The sequence below is a fragment of the Typopeltis vanoorti genome, chromosome 4 (assembly GCF_054136105.1).
Source record: "Typopeltis vanoorti isolate ZY-2024b chromosome 4, IOZ_Tvanoo_1.0, whole genome shotgun sequence".
Classification (NCBI taxonomy): Eukaryota; Metazoa; Arthropoda; class Arachnida; order Uropygi; family Thelyphonidae; genus Typopeltis; species Typopeltis vanoorti.
In genome coordinates, this window is record NC_143552.1 from 27,419,760 (window position 1) to 27,442,847 (window position 23,088).

At 36.6% G+C, this 23,088-nt stretch overlaps 1 protein-coding gene across 2 annotated transcripts in view; it reads right to left on the minus strand.

Annotated features, from left to right (window-relative positions):
• Positions 1–23,088, minus strand: part of LOC150107179 (uncharacterized) — a 446,221-nt gene that overhangs the window by 318,918 nt on the left and 104,215 nt on the right. For both annotated transcript variants that reach the window (XM_090391714.1, XM_090391715.1), the window contains exon 5: positions 12,350–12,419. In XM_090391714.1, coding sequence (XP_090247840.1) covers positions 12,350–12,419 — 70 coding nt within the window. The remainder of the gene's footprint in view (positions 1–12,349; positions 12,420–23,088) is intronic.

Below are 23,088 nucleotides of genomic sequence, written 5' to 3' on the forward strand. Positions count from 1 at the left end.
GATAGTGTTCAAACAAGTTTTAAGTTATGGATCTGATAGTTGAATTAGAAGTAAAACACTTGATCAAAGAATAAAGATCACAGATATGAGTTCTCAGAAAAAAAAAAAAAAAAAGAGGGGCCTAAACAGATGGCATTGATAGCAGAAGCTATTAAAAACATTGTTTGCATTCAAGAATATGTGAACAGTGCTAATCTAAGGTGGTATAGTCACTTAAATAGAATGGGAGAGGAAAGGTTAGTAAAACAGGTGGTTACTGCCGAGATGGCAGGAAAAAGATCCAGAGGAAGAACAAGGTCTAGGTGATTGATTCAATCAGAAGTGCCTTAGAAGAATGAAATGTTACACTAGTGGAGTGTTGAAAAGTAACAGACTAATTTGGAGGACAACTGTTGATAGGAGATTGTTAATATTGTAAACTAGATCATGCTGACTTGCAACCATTCCTTCTACACAGCATGTATATTGAATTGTTTGTGGTCATTGCATTTCTTCTTTATTCGGTACTACCATATTCTGATAACACACTAATGATTTTCACTCACTCACTCTCTCTCTCTCTCTCTACATTCTCACTGTATTTATTACTAATTAAAAGTGTCTGTACCTATGAGAACTATCATCCCATAAGTACAAACAACAGTTTAACTAGTGATATGTCTTTTTTGTTTTTCAGCTGCAAATGGCATTCATTATATTTTTGATTTTCTCTCCCATGGTCATCAAGGGCATGTTTTATAAGCAAATCACCAACATAATGCATCGTTCTTTTTATATTGCAGTTTACTTACTTGATTATCATTATTCAGTAATATCTCACATATCTCAGTCCTTTGCAGTTTCTCATTCTGTTGCCTGTCTTTCTCATTCTTCCTATAACTCTCAATGTTTCTCTCTCCACAGGGCTCTGTGGAGGCCAGTCAAGTGTGATGTTCATGTCCACAAAGCATGTGGTTACAGCAACAGCCTTTTAACACAGTGCATTGTCTTGCTGAAAGAAACAGTGACCATTTCCACAGAAACACTACAAAGTAGGAAGCATTGCGTTGTCCAGAATGTTCAGATACCTCTCAATGTTCATGGCACCACAAAACAGAAGGTATGGTCCTTCTGTTTTGTGGTGTGGTATGGTCCTGGGTTTCCTGGTTTGGCCTTGATGAGGCCAAACCAGGAAACCCAGGACCATATCACACTGCCATCTCTGAATTCAATAGTTGGGATTATGCACTCGGATAAGAGACATTCACCAGGCATCTGCCACAACCCGTTCATCTGCTCAGTAGAGGGTGTAGCCTGATTCATCGCTCCATAACACAGATTTCCAAGCTTCCACATCCCACTGTACACACTCTTTGCACCACTGAAGATGATGTTTGCATGTTCGTTCAGGTAATGCGGGGTGGGCCTATTGCAGTCCTGCCCTGGAGACCCATGTTGTGAGCCTTGGCACTGAATGTTTTTCTGCAGATTCATGTTCCAGTTGATGTCCAGAACTCTGCATGCAATGTCAGCCAATGAATGGCGATTTTTACATATTATCCTTCACAGCACCCTACTATCATGCTCAGTGAGTGTGGCGGGGCATCCACTATGGGTAGCATTTGCAGTTGATCACCTGCACTTCCATCTCGGTATGGTATCACTGATTGACTTGGGATGGCCCAATTTGCCAACAATTTGCTGAAATGATAGGCCTGTGCAACATGGCATCGTATCACAATGCCTCTTTCAAACTCCATTAGATCCTTCTTGCAACCATTTCACCTGGACACAGTTACAATGACTTGGGAGCATCATATTCCTCCAATTTATATAGACTAAAAACACGTAACTTGTTACATGGCATGATGCAACTTGCCTGAGGGGGTGTTCATTGGCCTCTTTCCAAGCAGTATATTTTACTAACAAAGGTTCCATTCATTTTTGCAATGCACGTTACAAGGAGGATCACCAAGAAAATCCAATATGGAAGCAACTACAAATTCATACTGCGCATGTTTCTCATGTTGTGCTTGGGGCTACACCTATACTGCTGATTGTCCCTACTCTGTCAACATGAAAATGTGCTTCTATATTTACATTAGGTAGAAAGGAGGGTGTCTAATGAAGTTGCATTCATAGTTTATATCATGCAACAATGACCATTTCAAAGTCAAATATGTATCAATTTCCATACCTAGTCTTCATGACATTTTCCCCCTCTTGCTACAGCTTGGTGATAAAAAGCAATATGAAATGAAAAAAAGATGTCTCATTGATGCCAGAACACAACAATGACAACTGAGATCAACCATATATATCTTGAATAAGTTATCCTTATTTAAAATCAAAACTAAATCCTATGAAATGATACCTTGGGAAGCAAAATTATTATTTTTGTTTTTGCTTGGTTTGAAAATATACTGCAGTGTACATGAAATCATTTTGTATTCATCTGTATTATTATTATTCAAAACTACCAGGGAGTGTCAAGGACTCATTAAGGAAAGCCATGCATCACCCACACTAACTGTCATAACATTTCTTAAACTCATTCACACAAGATGCACTCACCATTTCAACAGGCAACATTCTCTATGAGAGAAAAATATAACCCTTATTCTTTTCTTAAATGTGAACAAACTTCACTCCCATAGTCACCCCTGTGTTCTCTCCATATCGCCCATGTAATGAAATATTCACCAGATAATATCTTATAACGCCCATTCAGAAGTTTATAGACCCTTATCATCCACCATAACTACAAGATCTCTACCCTTATCAGTTTCTCGCAACATAATCCCACCAATATGCTACTGGAAATCTCACTACACCAAAACACATAACTTGACACTCTTTTATCTAAGAGTGTCCACAGTCCACATATTCTATCAATCTGTCCTCAATCTACATTTCATAATCTCAATATAATATTTGTACCCCTTACGCAGCTTCTTCATCCCCTCTGAACCAAAGAGAACAATCTGCACATTGTAGTAGAATGTATGAAGGACTTGTAAAGAGGCAAAAGACCTCCTTATTCTTACATGTCAATGTATGGATAAGTCATTTTGTGAATACAATACAGAGGACAACATTGCAATTATCCATCACGAAGGTTATTTTCTTGATCGTAAATTAGTAAATAATAATATTTTTTGGTTTACCGATCAAGTGTTGATCAATTTTATTAACTGAACCAACTAGTTTCGCCACATTTATCTGTTGGCATCTTCAGGGCTTACAGAGGTTTAAACAATCTCACAATTATGCGTAACAGCAAACTGACAAGAATAACTGTAAAAAACTGACTAGAATAATTACAAATAAAATAGTATCGAACGTGAGTGAAACACGTATCGCGTGTACAAGATCAGCTAGCTGTTGCTGAGGAACTTTCTGTAGTTTGTATTAAAGTTCATTTCTTCCGTTTTTAAGGTTCTGATTAGGGTTTTCCATATCTCTGGGAGTATTAGGCCTTGATTTCTGTTAAAGTTGACAGTAGAACGGGCGACTGTGGCTGCCTCTTTGAAAATTTTTGAATGGTAATCTTCCTCTATGTAAGGGGAACAGCTTTTGTCCCACTCGATGACATGGTTAGTTGTAGAGAAATGAGACGATAGGCCAGAAATGTCCTGTCTGTTGTTTTTGACATAGCCAATGTGCTCCTTTTTCCTGATTTCGAGGCTTCTCAAAGTCTGTCCGATGTAACTAGAGCCATATGAGCATGGAATATTATAAACTCCAGCATATTTGTAGAAAGGATGGTTGTCTTTTGGAGATCTTAGTAGTTTACTAATAGATTCTATTGGTTTGAATGTTACTCTTATTTTATGTTGTTTGAGGAGATTGGCGAGCTTGTTGGAGATGCCACTTACAAACGGAATTGCAATCGTTTTTATATATTGAATATCTTCTTGTTCTCTTTGTGGTGGTTCAGAGAAAAGGATTTTATTGACTGGTCTTCTTGGATATCCGTTCAAGTACAAATTGTTGGAAATAAATTTTAACTCATCTTGAAGGGTCTTGTTGTCCGTTGTGATGCGAATCACTCTTTTCTTTAACATGTGTACAATGCTGAGTTTATTTGAGATGTGGTGGAAGGAGTTGAAATGTAGGTAGCGACCTGTATTGGTCGGTTTTCTGTACACCGATAGATTTATACTGCCATCAATTTGTTTTTTGATTAAGATGTCTAAAAACGGTAGTTGTTTTTCTCTTTCTTTGTTCCAGAGTGAATTTAATAGAATGATGGAAAGCATTGATCTTTTTGAGAAATTATCCTTTGGTATTCACAATATTTGTTATGTGACCTTTGAAATTTAAACTCCTATGTACCATAACTACAAGATCCTAAATCAACAGGATCCTAAAAAATATAACATCTTATTAGACTTGCACACACAATACATACTACCTAATGCCTATGCAACCAAATCTGGTTGACCCACTCGCATTCGGCGACCGAGCGCGCATCGTATCTGCGCATGCGCTCTCCATCGCCAAATGATAGAGCACAGTTAGGTATATCGGTTTAACCACAGTTCATTTTAAATATTATTCGTTAAACAAACCTAGCCTGAAAATGAGCCAACAGAAACGTAAACATTCATCTTTTGAAGCAGGATTTAATTGCGTATAATTGCATGTCGTGCAGTTTGCAGAAGAACATAATAACAGTGTTGCTATGAGAGAATTTAGTGTAGCAGAGAGTAATATTAGACTTTGGCGTAAGCAAAAAGACAGTCTTGAAAAAATCCCCAAAACGAAACGTACCCGTCATGGAGATGTAGCATCCTTTTCAGAACTCGAAGAAGAGCTAAATGAATGGATTTTGACGAAACGACAAGATGGCATTATAGTAACAAGAAATGCAATTCGTTTTCGAGCTCTACAACTCAAGAATGGTAAATTCAAGGACACACCAGGTATTTCATCTTGTCTTGCTTCGCCTGGGTGGTGTAACAGATTTATGGAACGCAAAGCATTAAATTGTGCTAATTTATTTTGGCAAAAATAAATTGTGTCAAAATAAATTTCTGGCACAATTTATTTTGCCAGAAACTGTGAATACAATTTCTTATTTTTCTGGACTGCCTCTTCACAATTTCACAAATGAAGTTCTGATTTTTATTATTATTATTATTTTTTTTTTAATCAAAAATCAATATTTTCATTAGATTTCTGCCACTGAATCTCCAAGATATAATTCTAGTTCTTGTTTTTTTAACCCTTTCATTTTCTTTGTTTAGTATTATTTGTATTATGTCCACCTCTGAAAGCTGCTTCATTGATTCCTTTTAAAACTTTCACAGATTTTTTTTTTTTCCAATGTGATCACCATTTATCAAAACTAAATGGTGATCACTTCCTTTCCAAAATTGCCTTGTAATCCTGAAACAGTGAAGATATCACTAACAATAACATAGTCAATAACATCAATGTAATGTTAATTACATTGATGGTAAATTAAATATGGAAATAGACAACAGAATCAACAAAGCTGGTATGGTAGGAAGTCAACTGAATAAATTCATATGGAATAAGAGAGAAATTAGTTAGAATACTAAATTAGCTGTATACAACACAGTGTTCAAACCAATTTTAACTTATAGATCTGAGAGCTGGGTCAGAAATAAAACACTTAATCAACAACTAGAGACTGCGTGAGAGTCCTGAGAAAGATCAGGGGCATGAACAGATGGCATCAATGGCAATATCATATTAAAAACGAGGATATTAGGAAAGAACTTGACATTGTCAGCATCCAGGAATGCGTTAGCAGAGCTAATCTTAGGTGGTATGGTCACTTAAACAGAATGGGAGAGGAAAGATTAGCAAAACAAGTCTTCTCTGCCAGGTTGGCAGGAAAATGACCCAGAGGAAGACCAAGATATAGGTAGATTGATACAGCAAAAAGTGCCTTAGACAATAGAAATATAAGATCTGATAATGTCGGAGTCTTGACAAGTAATAAACTGATTTCGAGGAAAATTGCAGATAGGATTAGTAATGATGTAAATTTTTCATGTAGTACTATCATATCCTGTACACTCCTTGAGGGTACATTGCAGGAATTTGATGATGATGATGATGATAAAGAATGGTCCCAAAACTGACCACTCTGGCACAACAGAGTGCCAGAGTGGTCAGTTTTGTCTATATAGCATAGATGATGTAGACGATATTTTCATCATATGGCCAGGAACAACAGAGGAACTAACTGCTTTTAAAGATTACCTAAATAATATACACAATAACATAAAATTTACTTTGGAACAAGAAGAGCATAAAAAACTTCCCTTTCTTGACATCCTAATAGAAGTCAATGAAAAAGATAATAAATTATTCTTCTCCATCTGTAGAAAACCCAACAACACAGTAAGATTTCTTAATGTGGCCTCACCCCCCCCCCTCGCAAAAGATAGGTTTAATTAAAATCTTGAGGGACAGAGCTTATAATATTTCCAGCACGGAAAAACAAAGAAATGAAGAACTTCAACATTTAACACAGATCCTCAAAAAAAAAAATGGTTATGAACCGAAGACTATTAAAAAAATCCTGAACACAGCTCCTACAAGCATCTCACAAAAACAAGATTTGAAGAACGCAATCACGCTTCCATACATCAAGAATGTTACAGACAAAAATGGCCAAATTACTAAACAAACATAACATCAAAGTGGCTTTTCCACCGTTGGAAAAATATCAAGATTTCTACATCCTCCAAAAACCTCCACATCACCCTTTAAAAAAACCAGGTGTCTATAAAATTTATTGTTCCTGTGGCATCTGTTGCATAGGCCAGAGGGGAAGATCAGGGGAAATTTGTATGAACACCAAAAAGACGTGCAAAAAAGAAGAGAACACAAATCAGGCTTAGCATACCATACAACTTCCACCAGCCATAATGTACTCTGGCAAAAAACAAAAATGTCTTACATTGAAAAAAATTGTTTCATAAGGAAATTTAAAGAAGCTACAAACATGCTTAGAATTCCAACGCAATGCAACAAAAACCAGGACCTAATTCTACACCATGTTTGGTCATCATTGATAAAAAATATACCCAAGTCAGACCTCGGACAATGTGAACGTGAACAACAGAACGTGACAGCATCCAGCATTGTTCAAACTTAGCATTGCACTGAATCTACATTCGGATATTCAATTTAATGATCAGTTAGACAATTTCATAGAATGAACTATTTTGAGTAATTTCTCATTTCATGTGTTTAAACTTATAGTTACCTTTGACCCCCTGAAGATGTAAGTCATACGACTTACGAAACTTGTCGGGGTTTGTTTTTTCATTGTTATTTATCGTAATAAAAATGTGGTCCAATTACCGGAATCTTTCTTATGAACTGATAAACCTCAGAAACTTTCGCATACATACTTGAATATTATTCATATTACTAAGACAAATAGATAAAATCAGTGTTACATTTCTAAATAATAGTTATAAGATGTCACATCACATTACATATTCATAATCATGACATGATGCCATGTTATGAATGATACAACATGATCAAATGCTATGCAGACTGGGAAATTGAGTTAAACAAGTTCTATTTTCTTTAGGGTATAACAAAGAGAACAGTAAAAACTCAGCAACTGGAATAAACTCAAAAAAGAACTGATAAAGTCAATGGAAAAGGGACAGAGAAATTATTGAAATACTTTAATATTATTCATATTACCAAGACAAATAGATAAAATCAGTGTTATATTTCTAAAAAATAATTATAAGATGTTACATCACATTACATATTCATAACCATGACATGATGCTATGTCATGATTATGAATATATCAAGATGTCATAAGATATTATAAGGTACTAGAGAAGATGATAAATTAAATATGGAAAAAGAGATTAAACAAAGCCAGTATGAAAGAGAGCCATATGAATAAATTTATATGAAATAAGAGAGAAATAAGTAAAAAACTAAACAAGTTTCATACAAGACAGTGTTTAAACCAATTCACACCAGTGCTCAAACTAATAACTTACAGATTTGAGAGCTGGGTTAGAAATAAAACACCTGATCAAAAACTGGAGATAGATATGACAGTCTGAGAAAAATTAGAAAAGTGAACAGACCATATTAAAAATGAGGATATTAGGAAGGAAATCGATTTTAATCAGGTAATTAGTAATCAGGAATGTGTGAGCAGAGCTAATTTAAGGTGATATATTCACTTAGAATAGGAGAGAAAGGTTAGCAAAGCAAGCTTCTGCCAGATGCCAGGAAAGAGACCTAGAGGAAGAAGCAAGGTCTTCAAGGGTGCTTGTCACTGTATCAGTTCACTCAGAACTTGTTCTTCCTATTAATAATTTTCCTCCAAATTAATCTGTCTGACAATACTAGAGACCTGACAGATATATTAATTTGGAAAAAAATTATTAAGAGGAAGTTAGTAATGATTTAAATTTTTCATGCAGTACTATCAAAACACCCTGTACCCCTGAGGATACATCTATCAGGAATCTGATGATCATAGTTTAAGAAATAATTAGGAAAGAGTAGGTACTGTATTCTGAGTGAAAGGCAACTTCGAGCAAAGGGATGTTCACAAATTTCAAAATGGAAAATTGAATAATAAGACATTTGTGCATTTGGTCCCACAAGTTCTAGCAGGGAAGAAAGAAAGAACAGGAATATTTTAAAGTCATTACAGAGGGTATCGACATAAAGCTGATTCTTTGAAAACCTTAACAGCAGAGTAGGAAATTAATTTAAAAAATACAGAATATTTCAGAAAACGAGTAGGATAATAAATATCTCAAAGCAAAAATATGTTGAAAAATAAAACCAGTTAACTGATAAACCAAAATGCTAAATCCAGCATTATATAAAACAGTCTTCAAACCAATTTTAACAAATGGATCTGAAAGTTAGGTTGGAAATAAAATCATCTGATCAGAGTCCACAAATATTAAAAGGTATGAGTAAAATCAGGGCAATAAATAATGTCGATAGCAGAATAGTATTAAAATAAAGATATCAGAAAGAAACTTGACATTATAAACATTCCAGAATGTGTAAGTAGAGCTAATCTAAGGTTAACAGAATGCACAGAAAAGACCTAGAGGAAGACTAAGATATACGTGGACTGATGTATTTAGTATGCCTTAGAAGAGAATCCTGTAATGTAAAATCTTGCAATACTGGAGACCTGACAAATAACAGATTAATGTGGAAGAAAATATTGATATGCAAACTTACTGTTGTAATTAATGTGAACTCATTATGTAGTTATATTATAATATCCTACTATAATTATAATTCTACTCTTTCATTATAATATCCATATCCACATATACAAAATTTCATCCACAATACCTGAAGATACATATCAGGAAATAATTATTCTGGTAGCATGTGAACAATTTGTAAGCAGCAGATGGGTCAGCAACTTTATCAATTCACTCAGTATAAATGGGGGGGGGGGGGGCTAAATGCAGTTGTAACCAACAAAAATTTCCAAGGAAGATGACTGAGAACAAATAAGCCTAAGTGATTTTTAGTAAAACATAAAAAGAAATTCAGACTGCTGGACAATCTCTTCCACAGAATATACACAGATGTCATTGGGGCAGAAACATTGTCAGAATGCCCAATGGTAAAAAGTAAATTGAGTGCTGATATGTAATCCATTTTTCTTTATTTATGACTGTTGTATAAGCTAAGTTGAGATGGGAAGCAATGGTTCTTACAATGCATGGGCCACAGGTTAGGTATTCTAGCAACTTTGTTCTAAACAAACAGAAGAAGAAAAAAAATCATCTTTCATCAGGACATTGCACCTGCCCACAAAAGTGTTTTGGCAATGGGAAAATTAAGGGATCTGCACTATGAATTTTTGGAACATCCACCCTATTCCCCAGATTTGGCTCCCTCTGACTTCTATCTCTTCCCAACACAAACTCTTCCTCGCTGGTCAGCGTTTTTCTTCGAATCAAGAGGTGATTGCAGCTGTAGAGGGGTATTTTGGAGATCTTACTGAGAACCATTACAGGGATGGGATAATGGTGGTGGAGCATCACTGGAATAAATGTATTAATCTTAAGGGAGATTATATTGCAAAATAAAAATAATTTTGAAATTCTAAATTATTTTTTCATTGTTAGGCCAAGAACTTTTCAGACCACCCCCCTCGTAACTTGACTGGCAGCCAGTATGGAGAATAACCATTCTAGGCTTCTATAATAAATTCTTTAATAAAGAAGAAATATTGGATTACTCCATGATTTCTGATGTAATTTTGAAAACATCACCCATATTGCATGCTGGAAGAAATGAAAAAAGTAAACTGAAATGAAAAAAGAAATGAAAAAAGTAAATTTTGTAAAAACTTATTAAGAAGTTTTTACAAATTTGTTATTATATATTACATATATTACATTATATTACAGCAGGTACATAAAGTGAATATCTAAGCTGAATATTTCCCATTTTGATATCAAGTTTGATGCCACTTCATAATGTGATCCACAAGCATATTGAATGAAAAAAAAGCATATTTTCATCCAACAATGAATATGGTATAAAGACTAAATAGAGAAATCAAATACATACATACAATATAGAACAAAAATATAGAATATGTATTGCTCTATTCTAATTAGTTTTGTTCACACCATATTCACTGCGTTGAAAATAAGCTTTTGGAAAGCAATGATGCTCTATTCATTTATTTCAAAAGATATACACATAACCGAAATATAATCTAATTCTACAGTCTATGAATGATTCAAATCATGTGTAATTCTTTTTTATCTTAAATCTTTACTTAATACTGTATGCATTATTAAAACTGAGAAATTTACTACACTGGTGTCCAAAAGCAAAGGACGAACTACATTTTTATTGTATATGAAAAAATATTCATGACTGCAGTCAAATGTGGACATATATTGCTAGTATACTAATAAATGTATTATACAAAACATATGTTAAAATTTTGTACAAATTAAATTGCAATACATTTTCGGCAAATGTTATAAATTTCCTAAGGGTGAGTTAAGGAATTAATGTACGGTGCTTACAGAAAACTATGCAGAGAGACATTTCAGTATGGAATAAGTCCATCCCTCTCACAACGTCATACCATGCTTAGCACCAAGTGATTCAGTAGTTCTTGAGGCAAACTAGCCCACTCCTGCTTCAGAGCAAGGATAAGGGCTAGTTTGTTTCTGGAAAATAATTTTGAATGGCATCATCTCCCTAATGTATCCTAAATGTGTTCTATGGGATTGAGATCTGGGGAGCGTACTGGCCACTCGATTTGATTAATATTCTAGGTCTCTAGAAGTCACACTGCTCATGCACGATGTGGTGTGACATTGTCATCCATTAAAATGAATTCTTCTACCTGCACCATGGAACTGCTGTAGGGTTCCAGCACTTGTAGCTCAGTGCATTCATTAAGTATAATGCCTCTTCACACCATGACCCCAGCATTGCCATATGTAGACCTTTCAAGAACATTAAGCAGTACCACTTTCACAACAGATCAAGTGCATCTAGAATCGGAGGAAAGACTAAAATAACTCTCATATGTAAAGAGTACATTCACCCATTGGCATCATCCAATTTTTATGGATACAACACCACTGAATATGTGTTCTACGATGAGCTGTGGATAAAGGGATGCAGATTACAGACCTTCAGGCATATAGGCCTGCTTGTTGCCGACGTCTTGCCACAGTGTGTTGAGATATCTGCATACCTGTGCTTGAATGAAGCAGACTTGCAAGCTGACCTGCTATTGTGCGTCAGTTACATTTTGCTGTTATAACCAAAAATCTGAAATTGTGTTCAGTGGTAGAGCAGGAGTGACCTCTTAGCTAGCATCTGGAACACATTCCATTGGTTTGAAATTCTGCCCAGAGCCTGGATACAATGTTATGTGAAATTCCAAACTCTCTGGCAATATCAATAATTCTGCAACCTTCTTCCCAACATGAAATCATCTAGACAATGTCTTTGAGACATTACAAGACATCCAAATTTGCAACTTTATTCCTTCACATAAAGATTTTCCTTCAAACACAATTCGCTTAGTGGAGCCTTTTGCCTTTTATTCTGTTGAGTGATACAGATGACCCCCTTTGCATGCATTCAAAAATTTGAATGTGTACCACTTTCTACTCAGAATCGTCAATTATACAAATTGCCACAATCAGATTCGTCTGAATTTGCAGCTGTAATCTTCAGAAATAGTGTTTGTCCTTAGATTTTGGGATACCATATATACCAAATATATGAAATATAATATTTGGTATATTTCATAAACACCAGTGTATATGAAAAATTCTACAGAACAAATAAAATGTCCACAATTCAAAACACTTACCTTATGTATGAATTTGTTAGTGCTGAATATACTGCTTGCAGAAGCATCAAACCTTCACTCTGTGATAAATCTATATTAAATTTTAATGTATTTATTAGATTGCAAAGAGTAAGTTTATATTCTATAATAAAAATTAATAGTATTGCTACTACTGCTCTCAGCTTTACTATAATACAACTAATTCATATTACATGTATGCATTTTTCAAAAATATAGAAATTGAAAGGGTTTTTTTTTTCTTTTTTTGAAAAAAAAATTCAGGATTTACAATCTAGTTATTACCTTAATTGGAATAAATTCTTTTTACTCCTTTTTATATTAAACTCAACTCAAAAATAGCTTTTCATCTATAGAAAAAGCTCTTACATTACTTTAATTTGGTGCAGCAAAGATGTGCAAGTAAGAAAACTTTGAGCTGTTTTTTTTTTTTTTTTTCTTTTAAGTGAATTAGAATAAGCAATCACAACCACTGATTTAATAACATTTATAGCTGCCACTGTAGTGCAATTGGAAGAATAGCAGAACATTGCACCCTTCGATTGGAAAAGACCTGGGTTTGATTTTCGTCGTGACAAGGAGAATCCATATATGGACTTTTTCAGTTGAAAGTGAGTTAGCCGATCTCAGAGTGATAGCAGGGTTTTTTCCTCCTGTAAACTTGGGTTTTTCAGCCGTGTCCAGACAAATCGGCCTTCAGAACACATGCAATTTATAGACAAAAAATACTGTTGTTGGTGGTGATGATGGGTGATAGATGGAGTTGATGGTAGTAGTGTCGTAGTTGGAGAATTAAATAGTAGTGGAGAGATGAGATGAATTTAGTGAAGTAGTGTGCCCTCCCATGATAAGTCCTTGTACTCCCTGGAAGTATCACGTAATAATAATAATAACTACTTTGTAGGTGGATTATAAAAAGTGCTTTAGAAGACAGAAATATAACATCTGATTGCTGGCCTGGTTGGCCGAGTAGTTAGCGTATCCACTCTCCAGCCGAAAGGCTGTGGGTTCAAATCCCGCCATGGGCACGGATGTTTGTGATTGTCTGTGAAAATACTAGTGGTGGTGGCGGGTAGTGGATGGCATTCGTGTAGATGATGATGATAGTTGCAGTTCGTTATAGTTGGTGGATTGAATGGTGAAGCTGTACAGTAGGTGCCCTCCTTCGATGTGTCTTTGGACTCCTTGGAGGTGTCACGTTATAATAATAATGTTAGAGTCTTGACAGGTAACAGATTGATTCAGAGGAAAATTGTAAATAGGAAGTTTTTCGTGTAGTACTATCATATACTGTACACCCCTTGAGAGTACATGTCAGGAATTTGATGATGATGACTTCGTAGGGCAATATTAGATATGGCAAAACCAGCAGGTAGGCACTTGTTAATATGGGTATACACAAGGTAAGAATTTGCTGTACTAGGTTTTGTACATAACAGCAGCAGATCCTGAAGTGAACTTCAGATGCACACTCAATGGGCAAAACATTAGAGATGAGGTGATGGGGAGTCGATGCTGGCACCTCCCATGAAGAGCGAAACAAGCCCAAACCAAACGTAGACAGTAAATAGGCAGAAACTGGGGTTTCCAAACAGTGTATTGAAATTGAAACATGGGTAAATGTTGTGATCTCAGTGATGTTGATAGTGGATTTTATCGGTGCAAGACAGATGGCCATTCTATTGCCCCAGTGGTAAGAACCCTAGGGTTCTTGAGGGCAAATGTATCAATGGTCTACCACTAGTATACCATCAGTGGATGTACCAGTGCCCAGTGAGCAAGTGATGGCCGTGGTTGAAGTAGACTGTCTAGGCTTGTACAGACAAGCCTAGACAGTAGGCCAACGACAGCATAAATCACATCCAGTTCAATGCAGGTGATCCAAGCAGCATCAGCAAGCAAATGGTATGGCCTACCCTGCATAATGGGCTATAGTAGCCAACATTCTAATCGTGGATCACTGTTGACAGATTGTCATTTGGCACTGCACCTCGCCTGGTGTCAGGACCATCAAAACTGGATGTCTGCAAAGTGGACCACAGTCGTGTGGTCTGATGAATCCCATTATCAGTTGCACCAAGCTGACGGGAGGGTGCAGATGTGGCGTCGACAGCATGAGGCCATGGTCTCCATCGTGCCAGATAGGCTCTGTTCATGGTGGTGGCGGCTCTATGATTGTTTGGAGAGCCTTCTCATGTGACACATTAGGTCCTTTAGTGTGTCCGGAGAGGTCCTTAAATGCTGCGAGCTACCAGAATGTGCTGGCTGATCACCTACACACCCGCCTGAAGCCAATGTCTGTTTCGACAGAACAATGCACTTCCCCACCAGGCTGAAACCACTCAGGTATGGCTCGAGGAACACTCAACTGAGTTTGGGACCATCCAGTGACCTCAAGGTTCCCGGATTTAAATCCAATCCAATTTCTCTGAGATGCTGTAGAGCAAGACATCAGATTCATGTATCCGGGACTGGTGTCTAAGGTGCAGTTGTGGACAATGCTGCAAAACAGGAATAGCTGGAAGTGGGGGGGGGGGGTTGAAACAGCCTTCCCCCCCACGCACACACCAATAGTGTCACCCTTGTGGTACATTGCTGGTGCTTCAGACACAAGAAGCTCCAGAGATGTAACACTGATAACATGAAGCCGATGTCTCAAACCAAGCATCCAAAGGTACCAAGCCTCCTGGACCACTTGCAGCAACCATGATAAATACACAAGTCACAAAATTCCATGCCAGCTCGATCATCACCCGGAATAACAAGGATCACATTGGAGGATGGGAAGCTTCGAAAAATAAGTTACAGTCCCCTAAACAAAACTTTCTCAAGATCTGTTCCTTAAACATAGAACTATCTAAATCCAAAGACAAAGCGAATGACGTCCTGGCTCTCCAGGAAATCCATGCCTAACACAGCTCTCAACGGACTAAAGATCCCAGGTCTAATTCTTGTGTCTTATAACTGCCATCCCAAGCATGGCCAGGCAACCTACATCTGGCCTGGTCTCAAGGACATAACCTAACATGTGCCTGAAGCAGAATACTCCATAGGTATTAAAATTCAAAATGCCGCCATCTACAATGTCTACAAACTACCATCACAATCCTGGCTTGTGATGGTAGTTTCTGCATCAATCTGTGTTGCCAGGTCCTGGCAACACAGATTGATGCAGGCTTCCAGAAGAAACTTAAATCCAGAGTCACTTTCATTAACCTTACATCAGCTTATGACACAGTCTGGACTAGGGGCCCCTCCTCCTAAAGCTAGGCAATATTATAAGGTGCAAAAAAAAAAAAATTAAAAAAAAAGAATCCAGTTTTTTTGAATCCATTTTCTCCAACAGAAAGATCTGGGTCCATATTGGTGGAAAAAAAGGGCAGGCCCAGATTCCTCCACAATGATCTCCCACAGGGCTTTCTGTGTTAGCCTCTTTACTCTTTAACATCTAAGTTTTAAAAGCGGTATACCGTGAGCAGACATATCGATACAAAATTAATAACGGAAAAAAAAAAAAACTCGCATACAAAGATTATTTAATAGTATAATTTTCACCTGTGTGTCACAGGCATCTTCAGTACATATTAAGCTCAAATTAAACAATAACTGACAATTCCAAAAAGCACCACTTAGGTGGCGCTTTTTGGAATTGTCAGCCAATATATGTAAGCGTCCAATGACCTAGCAATCCTACACCAATCTACCTCCTTTGCCAACCTGGAAACAACCTTGAACACAGACCTGAACATCCTGCAAGAATACTTCAAGCAGTGGTACCTGAAGCCAAATCTAACCAAAACTGTGTCTACAGCATTCCACCTGTAGAATGCAAGGCAAATTGACACCTCAACCTCTCTCTCTTTCTATGGCAAAATGGTAAAACATGAGCCTCACCCAAAATACCTTGGCGTGAGCCTGGACAGAAGCCTAACCTATAAAAGACACATCACCAACCTGTCCAACAAAATTAAAATGAGAAATAATATCATTTCAAGGCTTGCTGGAACAAGCTGGGTTTGTGGTGCAGAAGTCCTAGTCGTCTGCACTAGCCCTCACATTCTCTGCAGCAAAATATACTGTGCCCCAATCTGAGAAAGAAGTGCACACACTAACGTTATGGACATCCACTATGCGCACAATTAGTGGGACACTCAGAAGCACCCCTCTCCCCTGGCTGCCTGTCCTATCTAATATTGCTCCACCAAATATATGAAGACAAGCCTCAATTAAAGAATTTAATAAAGTAATGAGCAACCCGCTCTTGCCCCTGCACCAGACTCTCATAAATCCACCTAATCTTTGCCTAAAATCAAGAAACCCTTTCTGGTCCTTGGATGAACTCTCTTCAGCTGCCTTATCATCAACACCTGATATGTGAAGAGAACACCGGTTCAACAGTCTTCAAAGAAATGGCTTCCTGGTTGAAGATCCTGTGTTACACAGCCTAGTTTTGCTCTTCCTAGGAAGATTTGGCCCTCTATCAACAGGAGCAGAACTAAACAGGGTAGATATGGCTACCTACTACATAAATGGAGACTGTCAGACCACCCTTATTGTGACTGTTCTCCCGTGGCCCAGTCGATCACTCATATTGTGAATGACTGCCTAAGGTGTCAATTTCATGGTGGTGGGCTCCAGGACATCCACAAGGTGACAGATGAAGCCCTGGATTGGCTTTCTGGACTGGACCTTGACTTGTAGCTGCTTTGTATTCCTTTTGCCATAAGAATAAATAAATAAACACTGAAAATAACACTACATCATCAGTGTGTAGAAACAAGTAAATCAATGAACAGAAATATGAGGTACAGACAACAATTGGCTTATCATTAAAAACTGCTGCCAGGAGCTAGAAATTAATATTAATATTAATAAATAATATTAAAGCAATTTTGATGTTTATATAAAATGAAAATCTCCCAAACTTTTGGGAGTCAGAGACAACAGTTCCAATTTAGATTAGGCCAACGTAAAAGGGCAATCAGACCAAAGTGTCTTTTGTAGATGGTAACAGATGAGAAAGTTTGTTGATAGAAAAATACGTGAGAATAAGGTGATACTTCTTCAAAATTCTACCAATAGGTTCAGAGATACCAGAAATATCAGGAATTGGAAACCTGTGGTCTGTTGAAGAATCCTTAGATGTTGGAACATAGGAGTCAATTATCTGCTGAATTTGATGAGGGTTGTAACCATTTAATTCCATTAAACTTTTGATAGAGAGGTTCTTGTTGTAAGCTTGAGGGAGAGAAGCACACATTATGTGCTCTATTAATTAAAGACTTGATAACACCAATTTTTTGAGAGGTGTGATAAGCAGGTGTTATTTTTTTTTGAGAGGCGAAATACTTTTGATGAATACATCTGCCAGTAAAGGCAGATATAAATGCCATAGATACCTTTACAGATTAGAATTATAGGGCATTGTTGTTAATGAAGAGAACTACCATAAATACAATCAGGATCTACAGACGTTGTAGTTTCAGTTTAAACAAGATCTTTCTGATCTCATTCTAGCAAAAAATCTAAGTTCTGAACACATGAATTGGTTTTGGATGTGTAGATATGTGCTAGTACAAGCCCGAAATAGCTCTACTTCAGCACTGGTATAAATAGAAAAGGAAGATGAAGATTTTGATGAAAGCCAATTGTGATAAATGCTCACTTATATAATAGTCTTGGAATGATTCTTGGAAATAAAGGCTTAGATAATGAATGAGAATATAAAATAGTGGGAAAATTATTATTTTCTTAAACATTTCCAAGGAACCAAAGAAATTACTGGAGATGGACACTAACAATAATTCACACAATACTTATCACAGTTCTACTTAAAATCGTTCATGACAAAGCATTCACATCCACTTCTGGCAACCCATTCCATGCATTCATTATTCAAGTAAAAAAATCTAGTGCTTGCTAATCACACTCTATGGATAAATTCAAGGAATGACCCCTTATTTTCTCTCTCTTCCAGCCATGTATTAAAGTATTGTGTGTCAATCTGTAGGACTGACACACAACCTCTTACAAAACAAAACTTATGCTTATATCATGTTCATTTTTTGTGTGTGTATCTATTTAGATTTTGTTAACAACAAACCACCAATCTATCATCACAACTGGGAGTGTTCCATAGACATGTTAAAACTTTGGTCTAACCTCTGGATCCTTCCTCATCCCCCAAGGAAATCAAGGTAACAGATCTATGCAGTAGTTTAGACTGGTTGGTTGATTAGGCTTTATTGGCATAAGGACAGCTAGGCATACTATGCCTAGCCGATGGTGACAGCAGCATTCAAGATAAGAATAAGCAATAATAAAGAGATAACGTAGTATATGTACAATAAGCAATTTTTTTTAAAAAATTAAGTTAATCAAACCAGTATCTACATATAAATAGAATATATAATCAAATGTGTTTGTATGAATTTATTATTTTCACAAAGCTAAAAACTTCATGCAATTTATCTAAGTGATAAGATCTGTCTGAGGGTATATAGCTCAAACAGATTTGTAAAAAATTCATTCCTTTATCAAGTGAAGTGTGTGGCACTCCACCAGAATATGATGAATGGTAAGACACGTTCCACTGTTCACACATGTAGGTCATCAGACCTCAGTAAAAGACTGAGACCTATGCAGAGCCTAGCAAAAACAACTTTCTTTTCTGTTATTTTCTTTCTTTCTTTCTTCTACCTTCTATTTCTACATTGGCTAGACATCCAGTGCTCAATTTCAGGCTTAATCTAGTACAAATTACTCGTCAGTGCTTCCTGCCATGACTGCAAGTGGGTTATTAGATTTGATCTTATAAACTATCTGTACATAGGACTGACAAACAGTATACAGAGAAATTATCAACTGATCTAGCAGCTGAAGTTACAGTCTCATTCTATCAATAACAACATGGCTGAAAATCCAGCACAACTGAATATCAAAATTGCAGGTCTTCAATTTGTACAACAGCTGTATAACCTCACAAAGAACTGGATATGGATTATACACTGGAGACGTCAGTCTGTATAAAACTCACTGAATCTGTAAAAATCATACATTTCAGTTTTCGTTTCTATGCATAAGCTAAATTGCATGCAACTCTGCTGTATAATTGCTGCAATCAAGAGATATGATAGACAGTCAAGCTGCTGTCTTTATCATATCTCATTAGTCAAGGATCTAATGAGATATGATAAAGACAGCAAATACATCACAGCACAACCAAGAGATGCCTCGAATCTTGAGCCATTAGTATACATGAGAAGGAAATTAGAATGCATGCTCCGTGTGCATTAAATAACTGCATGTAGATGAATGATGGATTATGAAACTTCCTTAGTTGGAACAGTGATAGGTTGCAGGATGGAGTGTAAACCTGCTCTGGATAAATGCTGTTATAGTGCAAGTAATGTTGCCACAATATTTGTGCCAATAGCTTGCATAATCTCCTTAACATGCATTCCCTTCTGGTATGTGCATGTTAAAGAGATGAATGGTAGTCTGATGTGTGTGATATTGAGCTTTCTGACACAGAGAAAGATACCAATCCATGTAGGATGGTCTGGAAGAGACTATTTTTAGGGCGTAGTTAAGAGACAATGGTTTTTGTCTAAGTGATAGAGCCAGTTCATTTGCATCAGCATAAAGACTGAGTGGGCAATGTGCAAAAGACCCTAGTAGCTATCATTATCCGTATACCTTAACGATGGATGGGATTCAACCATTGCATGCTACTCTACTTTGTTGAGCCATAGATTGAGAACCATAATCCAGCTTTAAATGTATACGTACGTAATACAAATGAAGCAATGAAGATCAATCTGCATCCTATTCAGTATAGGATAGAGTTCAAAGCAGATTCAATACTCTCAACTTCTTTTAGATGACAAATGTGTGCAAGGAATGTAAGTTTTTTTGTCAAAGATGAGTCCTAAGAAGTTGGCTTTTGCTGCTACTGGAATAATAATTTGTCCCATTCTTAATCCAGGATCTCGGTGAAGAATTTTTGGCAAAAATTGTACACACTTTTCTGCTGAAAACTTGAACCCATTACTAAGAGCCCATGGACAGACACGATCAATCGCCTGCTCAAGTTATCTTTCAATTACTTTCATGTGACAACAGTGACAGTAAATTGTGAAGTTATCAACATATAGAACATTGCCTCCAGTGGGAGGAAGCTGTTCAGTAATTGAGTCACTTTGACAGCAAAGAGTGTCACACTAAAGACAGAACTTTGGGAACAATCACTTATTAATTATATGGCCAAGATAGCATACTTTCCACTCAGAATTGAAAGACTTGGTGTGACAAAGTTTCTTAATAAATATAGGAAGGTGTCCTCTCAGACCTAGGTGTCCTATGTCTATCTTCTCTGCCATAGAATATGCCATATATCCAGGCTGTATCATAAGCATTTTCCATATCAAAGAAAACTGAAACCAGATGTTCTCATTTCAAGAAAGCATCTCATATACATGTTCCTAAAAGGACTAAATAGTACAATATTGAATGATGTCTATGAAAGCCCCATTGTGTATCAAAGAGATCACAGCTTTATAAATACCAGAGAAGTCAGGCATTAACTATTTTCTCCAATATCTTTACAAAGACAGCTGGTCAGAGATAGAGGTCAATAACTGCTTGCTTGTGTTGGATCCTTTTCTGGTTTCGGGATGGCAATGAAAATTAACTTACGCAAATCCAGAAACATTTCCTCCATGAGCATTCTGTTGTATATTAAGAGAAGGAGATCCAGAGAAAGATGGAAGATGATTTATCATTTCATAATGGACAATCAGGCCACATTGGAGTGAGCAGTAAAAGAACTATTTTTAGCTCCTCCTTAACAAATGGCTGATCATATGGCTCTAACACATTTGTAGAAAAGTTTAGCTGCTGATTTCTCTTGTTATTCTTTCAATATTAAAAATTCAGGAAGATATGAAGTTGTTCCTGAGATACTAGCAAAATTTTCTTCCAGAGCATCTGAAATAGCTTTGGGATCAGCGACATCTCCACTATATTCCAAGGAAGGTAAGTGGTGTCTTTTATATCTACCTTTCATTTTCTGAATTTTATCCCATACAATATTTGCAATGGTTTTGATTAATCCATGATGTAAACTGGAATCAAGATTGCTTCTGACTCTGACATCTCATATGTGCTCTTAAATGCTCAAGCACATTTAAGAGCTATTAAGTTTGATGTGATAGGGTATATACAAAATACATAACATGCTCTGTTTTTGAGTTGCTGCTTGACAGGCTCAGTTAAATCAAGGTTTTGGATAAAATGGAAACTAAGATGATGCTTTTGGAACTGTGGCTGTTGCTGCCTGAACAATAAAAACTGTTATACACTTCATGGCTCAACTGATAGATCGTTGACTGACTGCTAGAACATTACATTATGCAAAAAAGAGTAAAAGTACTCCAGTCCGACTGGCCCATTTTCCATATGGATGTCCATGTAGGAGAACATGGTTCATATGAAGACATGCAAATAAAGGGAAAATTATCACTTCTGTAGATGTCTTCTTCGACATCCCATACAAGCAGTGACAAAACAGCAGAGAAGCAGATTGTAAGATCAATTGCAGAATATGAGCAGACAGGCATATGGAAGAAGGTATTGACTTCATCATTAAGAATGCGAGAGGTCATGATAGTCAAGCATTTGTTCATTCAATGATATGACCTTGTGCATTTGTGTTGCCACTACCTATAGCGTAGTGTCCATTAAGTCACCCGTTACAAGTTTCATCTTATTTAACTCATAACCTGGTGGTAAATATACTGAACATATTGTAATAAGAAATCCCAGATATGTGAAATGCTACTGCTTCTAGAACAGTATTAAGCTGAGCAAGATGGAAAGGAGTATGACCACCACCCACTATGATACCTAATGCACCATGAACAGGACCATCTGTACTTTGGTCTTTATAAATTAAGATAGGGTTTCACTGGATTTTAATTATGTTTCCTACAGATAGAAACAGTAAAGCTAGTGTTTCTGCAACAAAATCTTGATATTATCGATATTCTGGCAAAACCCATAACAGTTCCATTGTAAAAATTTTCTTACCGTTTTGGCTTTGTCTGCTTTCAAAGAAGTTGAAGGCTTATCTTTGTAAGGTTTATATTTATCATCATCATCATCATCAAATTCCTGTCATGTACCCTCAAGGGGTGTACAGAATATGATAGTACTACATGAAAAAATTAACATTATTACTAACTTCCTATCTACAATTTTCTTCCAAATCAGTCTGTTACTTTGTCAAGACTCCAGCATTATCAGATCTTATATTTCTATCGTCTAAGGCACTTTGTATTGTATCAATCCACCTATATCTTGGTCTACCTCTGAGTCGTTCTGCTGCCAACCTGGCTGAGAACACTTGTTTTGCTAATCTTTCTTCGCCCATTCTGTTTAGGTGACCATACCACCTGAGATTAGCTCTGCTAACGCATTCCTGGATGCTGACAATGTCAAGTTCTTTCCTAATATCCTTGTTTTTAATATGATATTGCCATTGATGCCATCTGTTCACGCCTATAAACTTTCTCAGGACTCTCATATCTACAGTCTCTAGTCTTTGGTCAACTGTTTTGTATTTCTGACCAAGCTCTCTCTCAGATCCATAAGTTAAAACTGGTTTGAACACTGTCTTGTATACAGCTAATTTAGTGTTCCGACTAATTTCTCTCTTATTCCATATGAATTTATTCAATTGA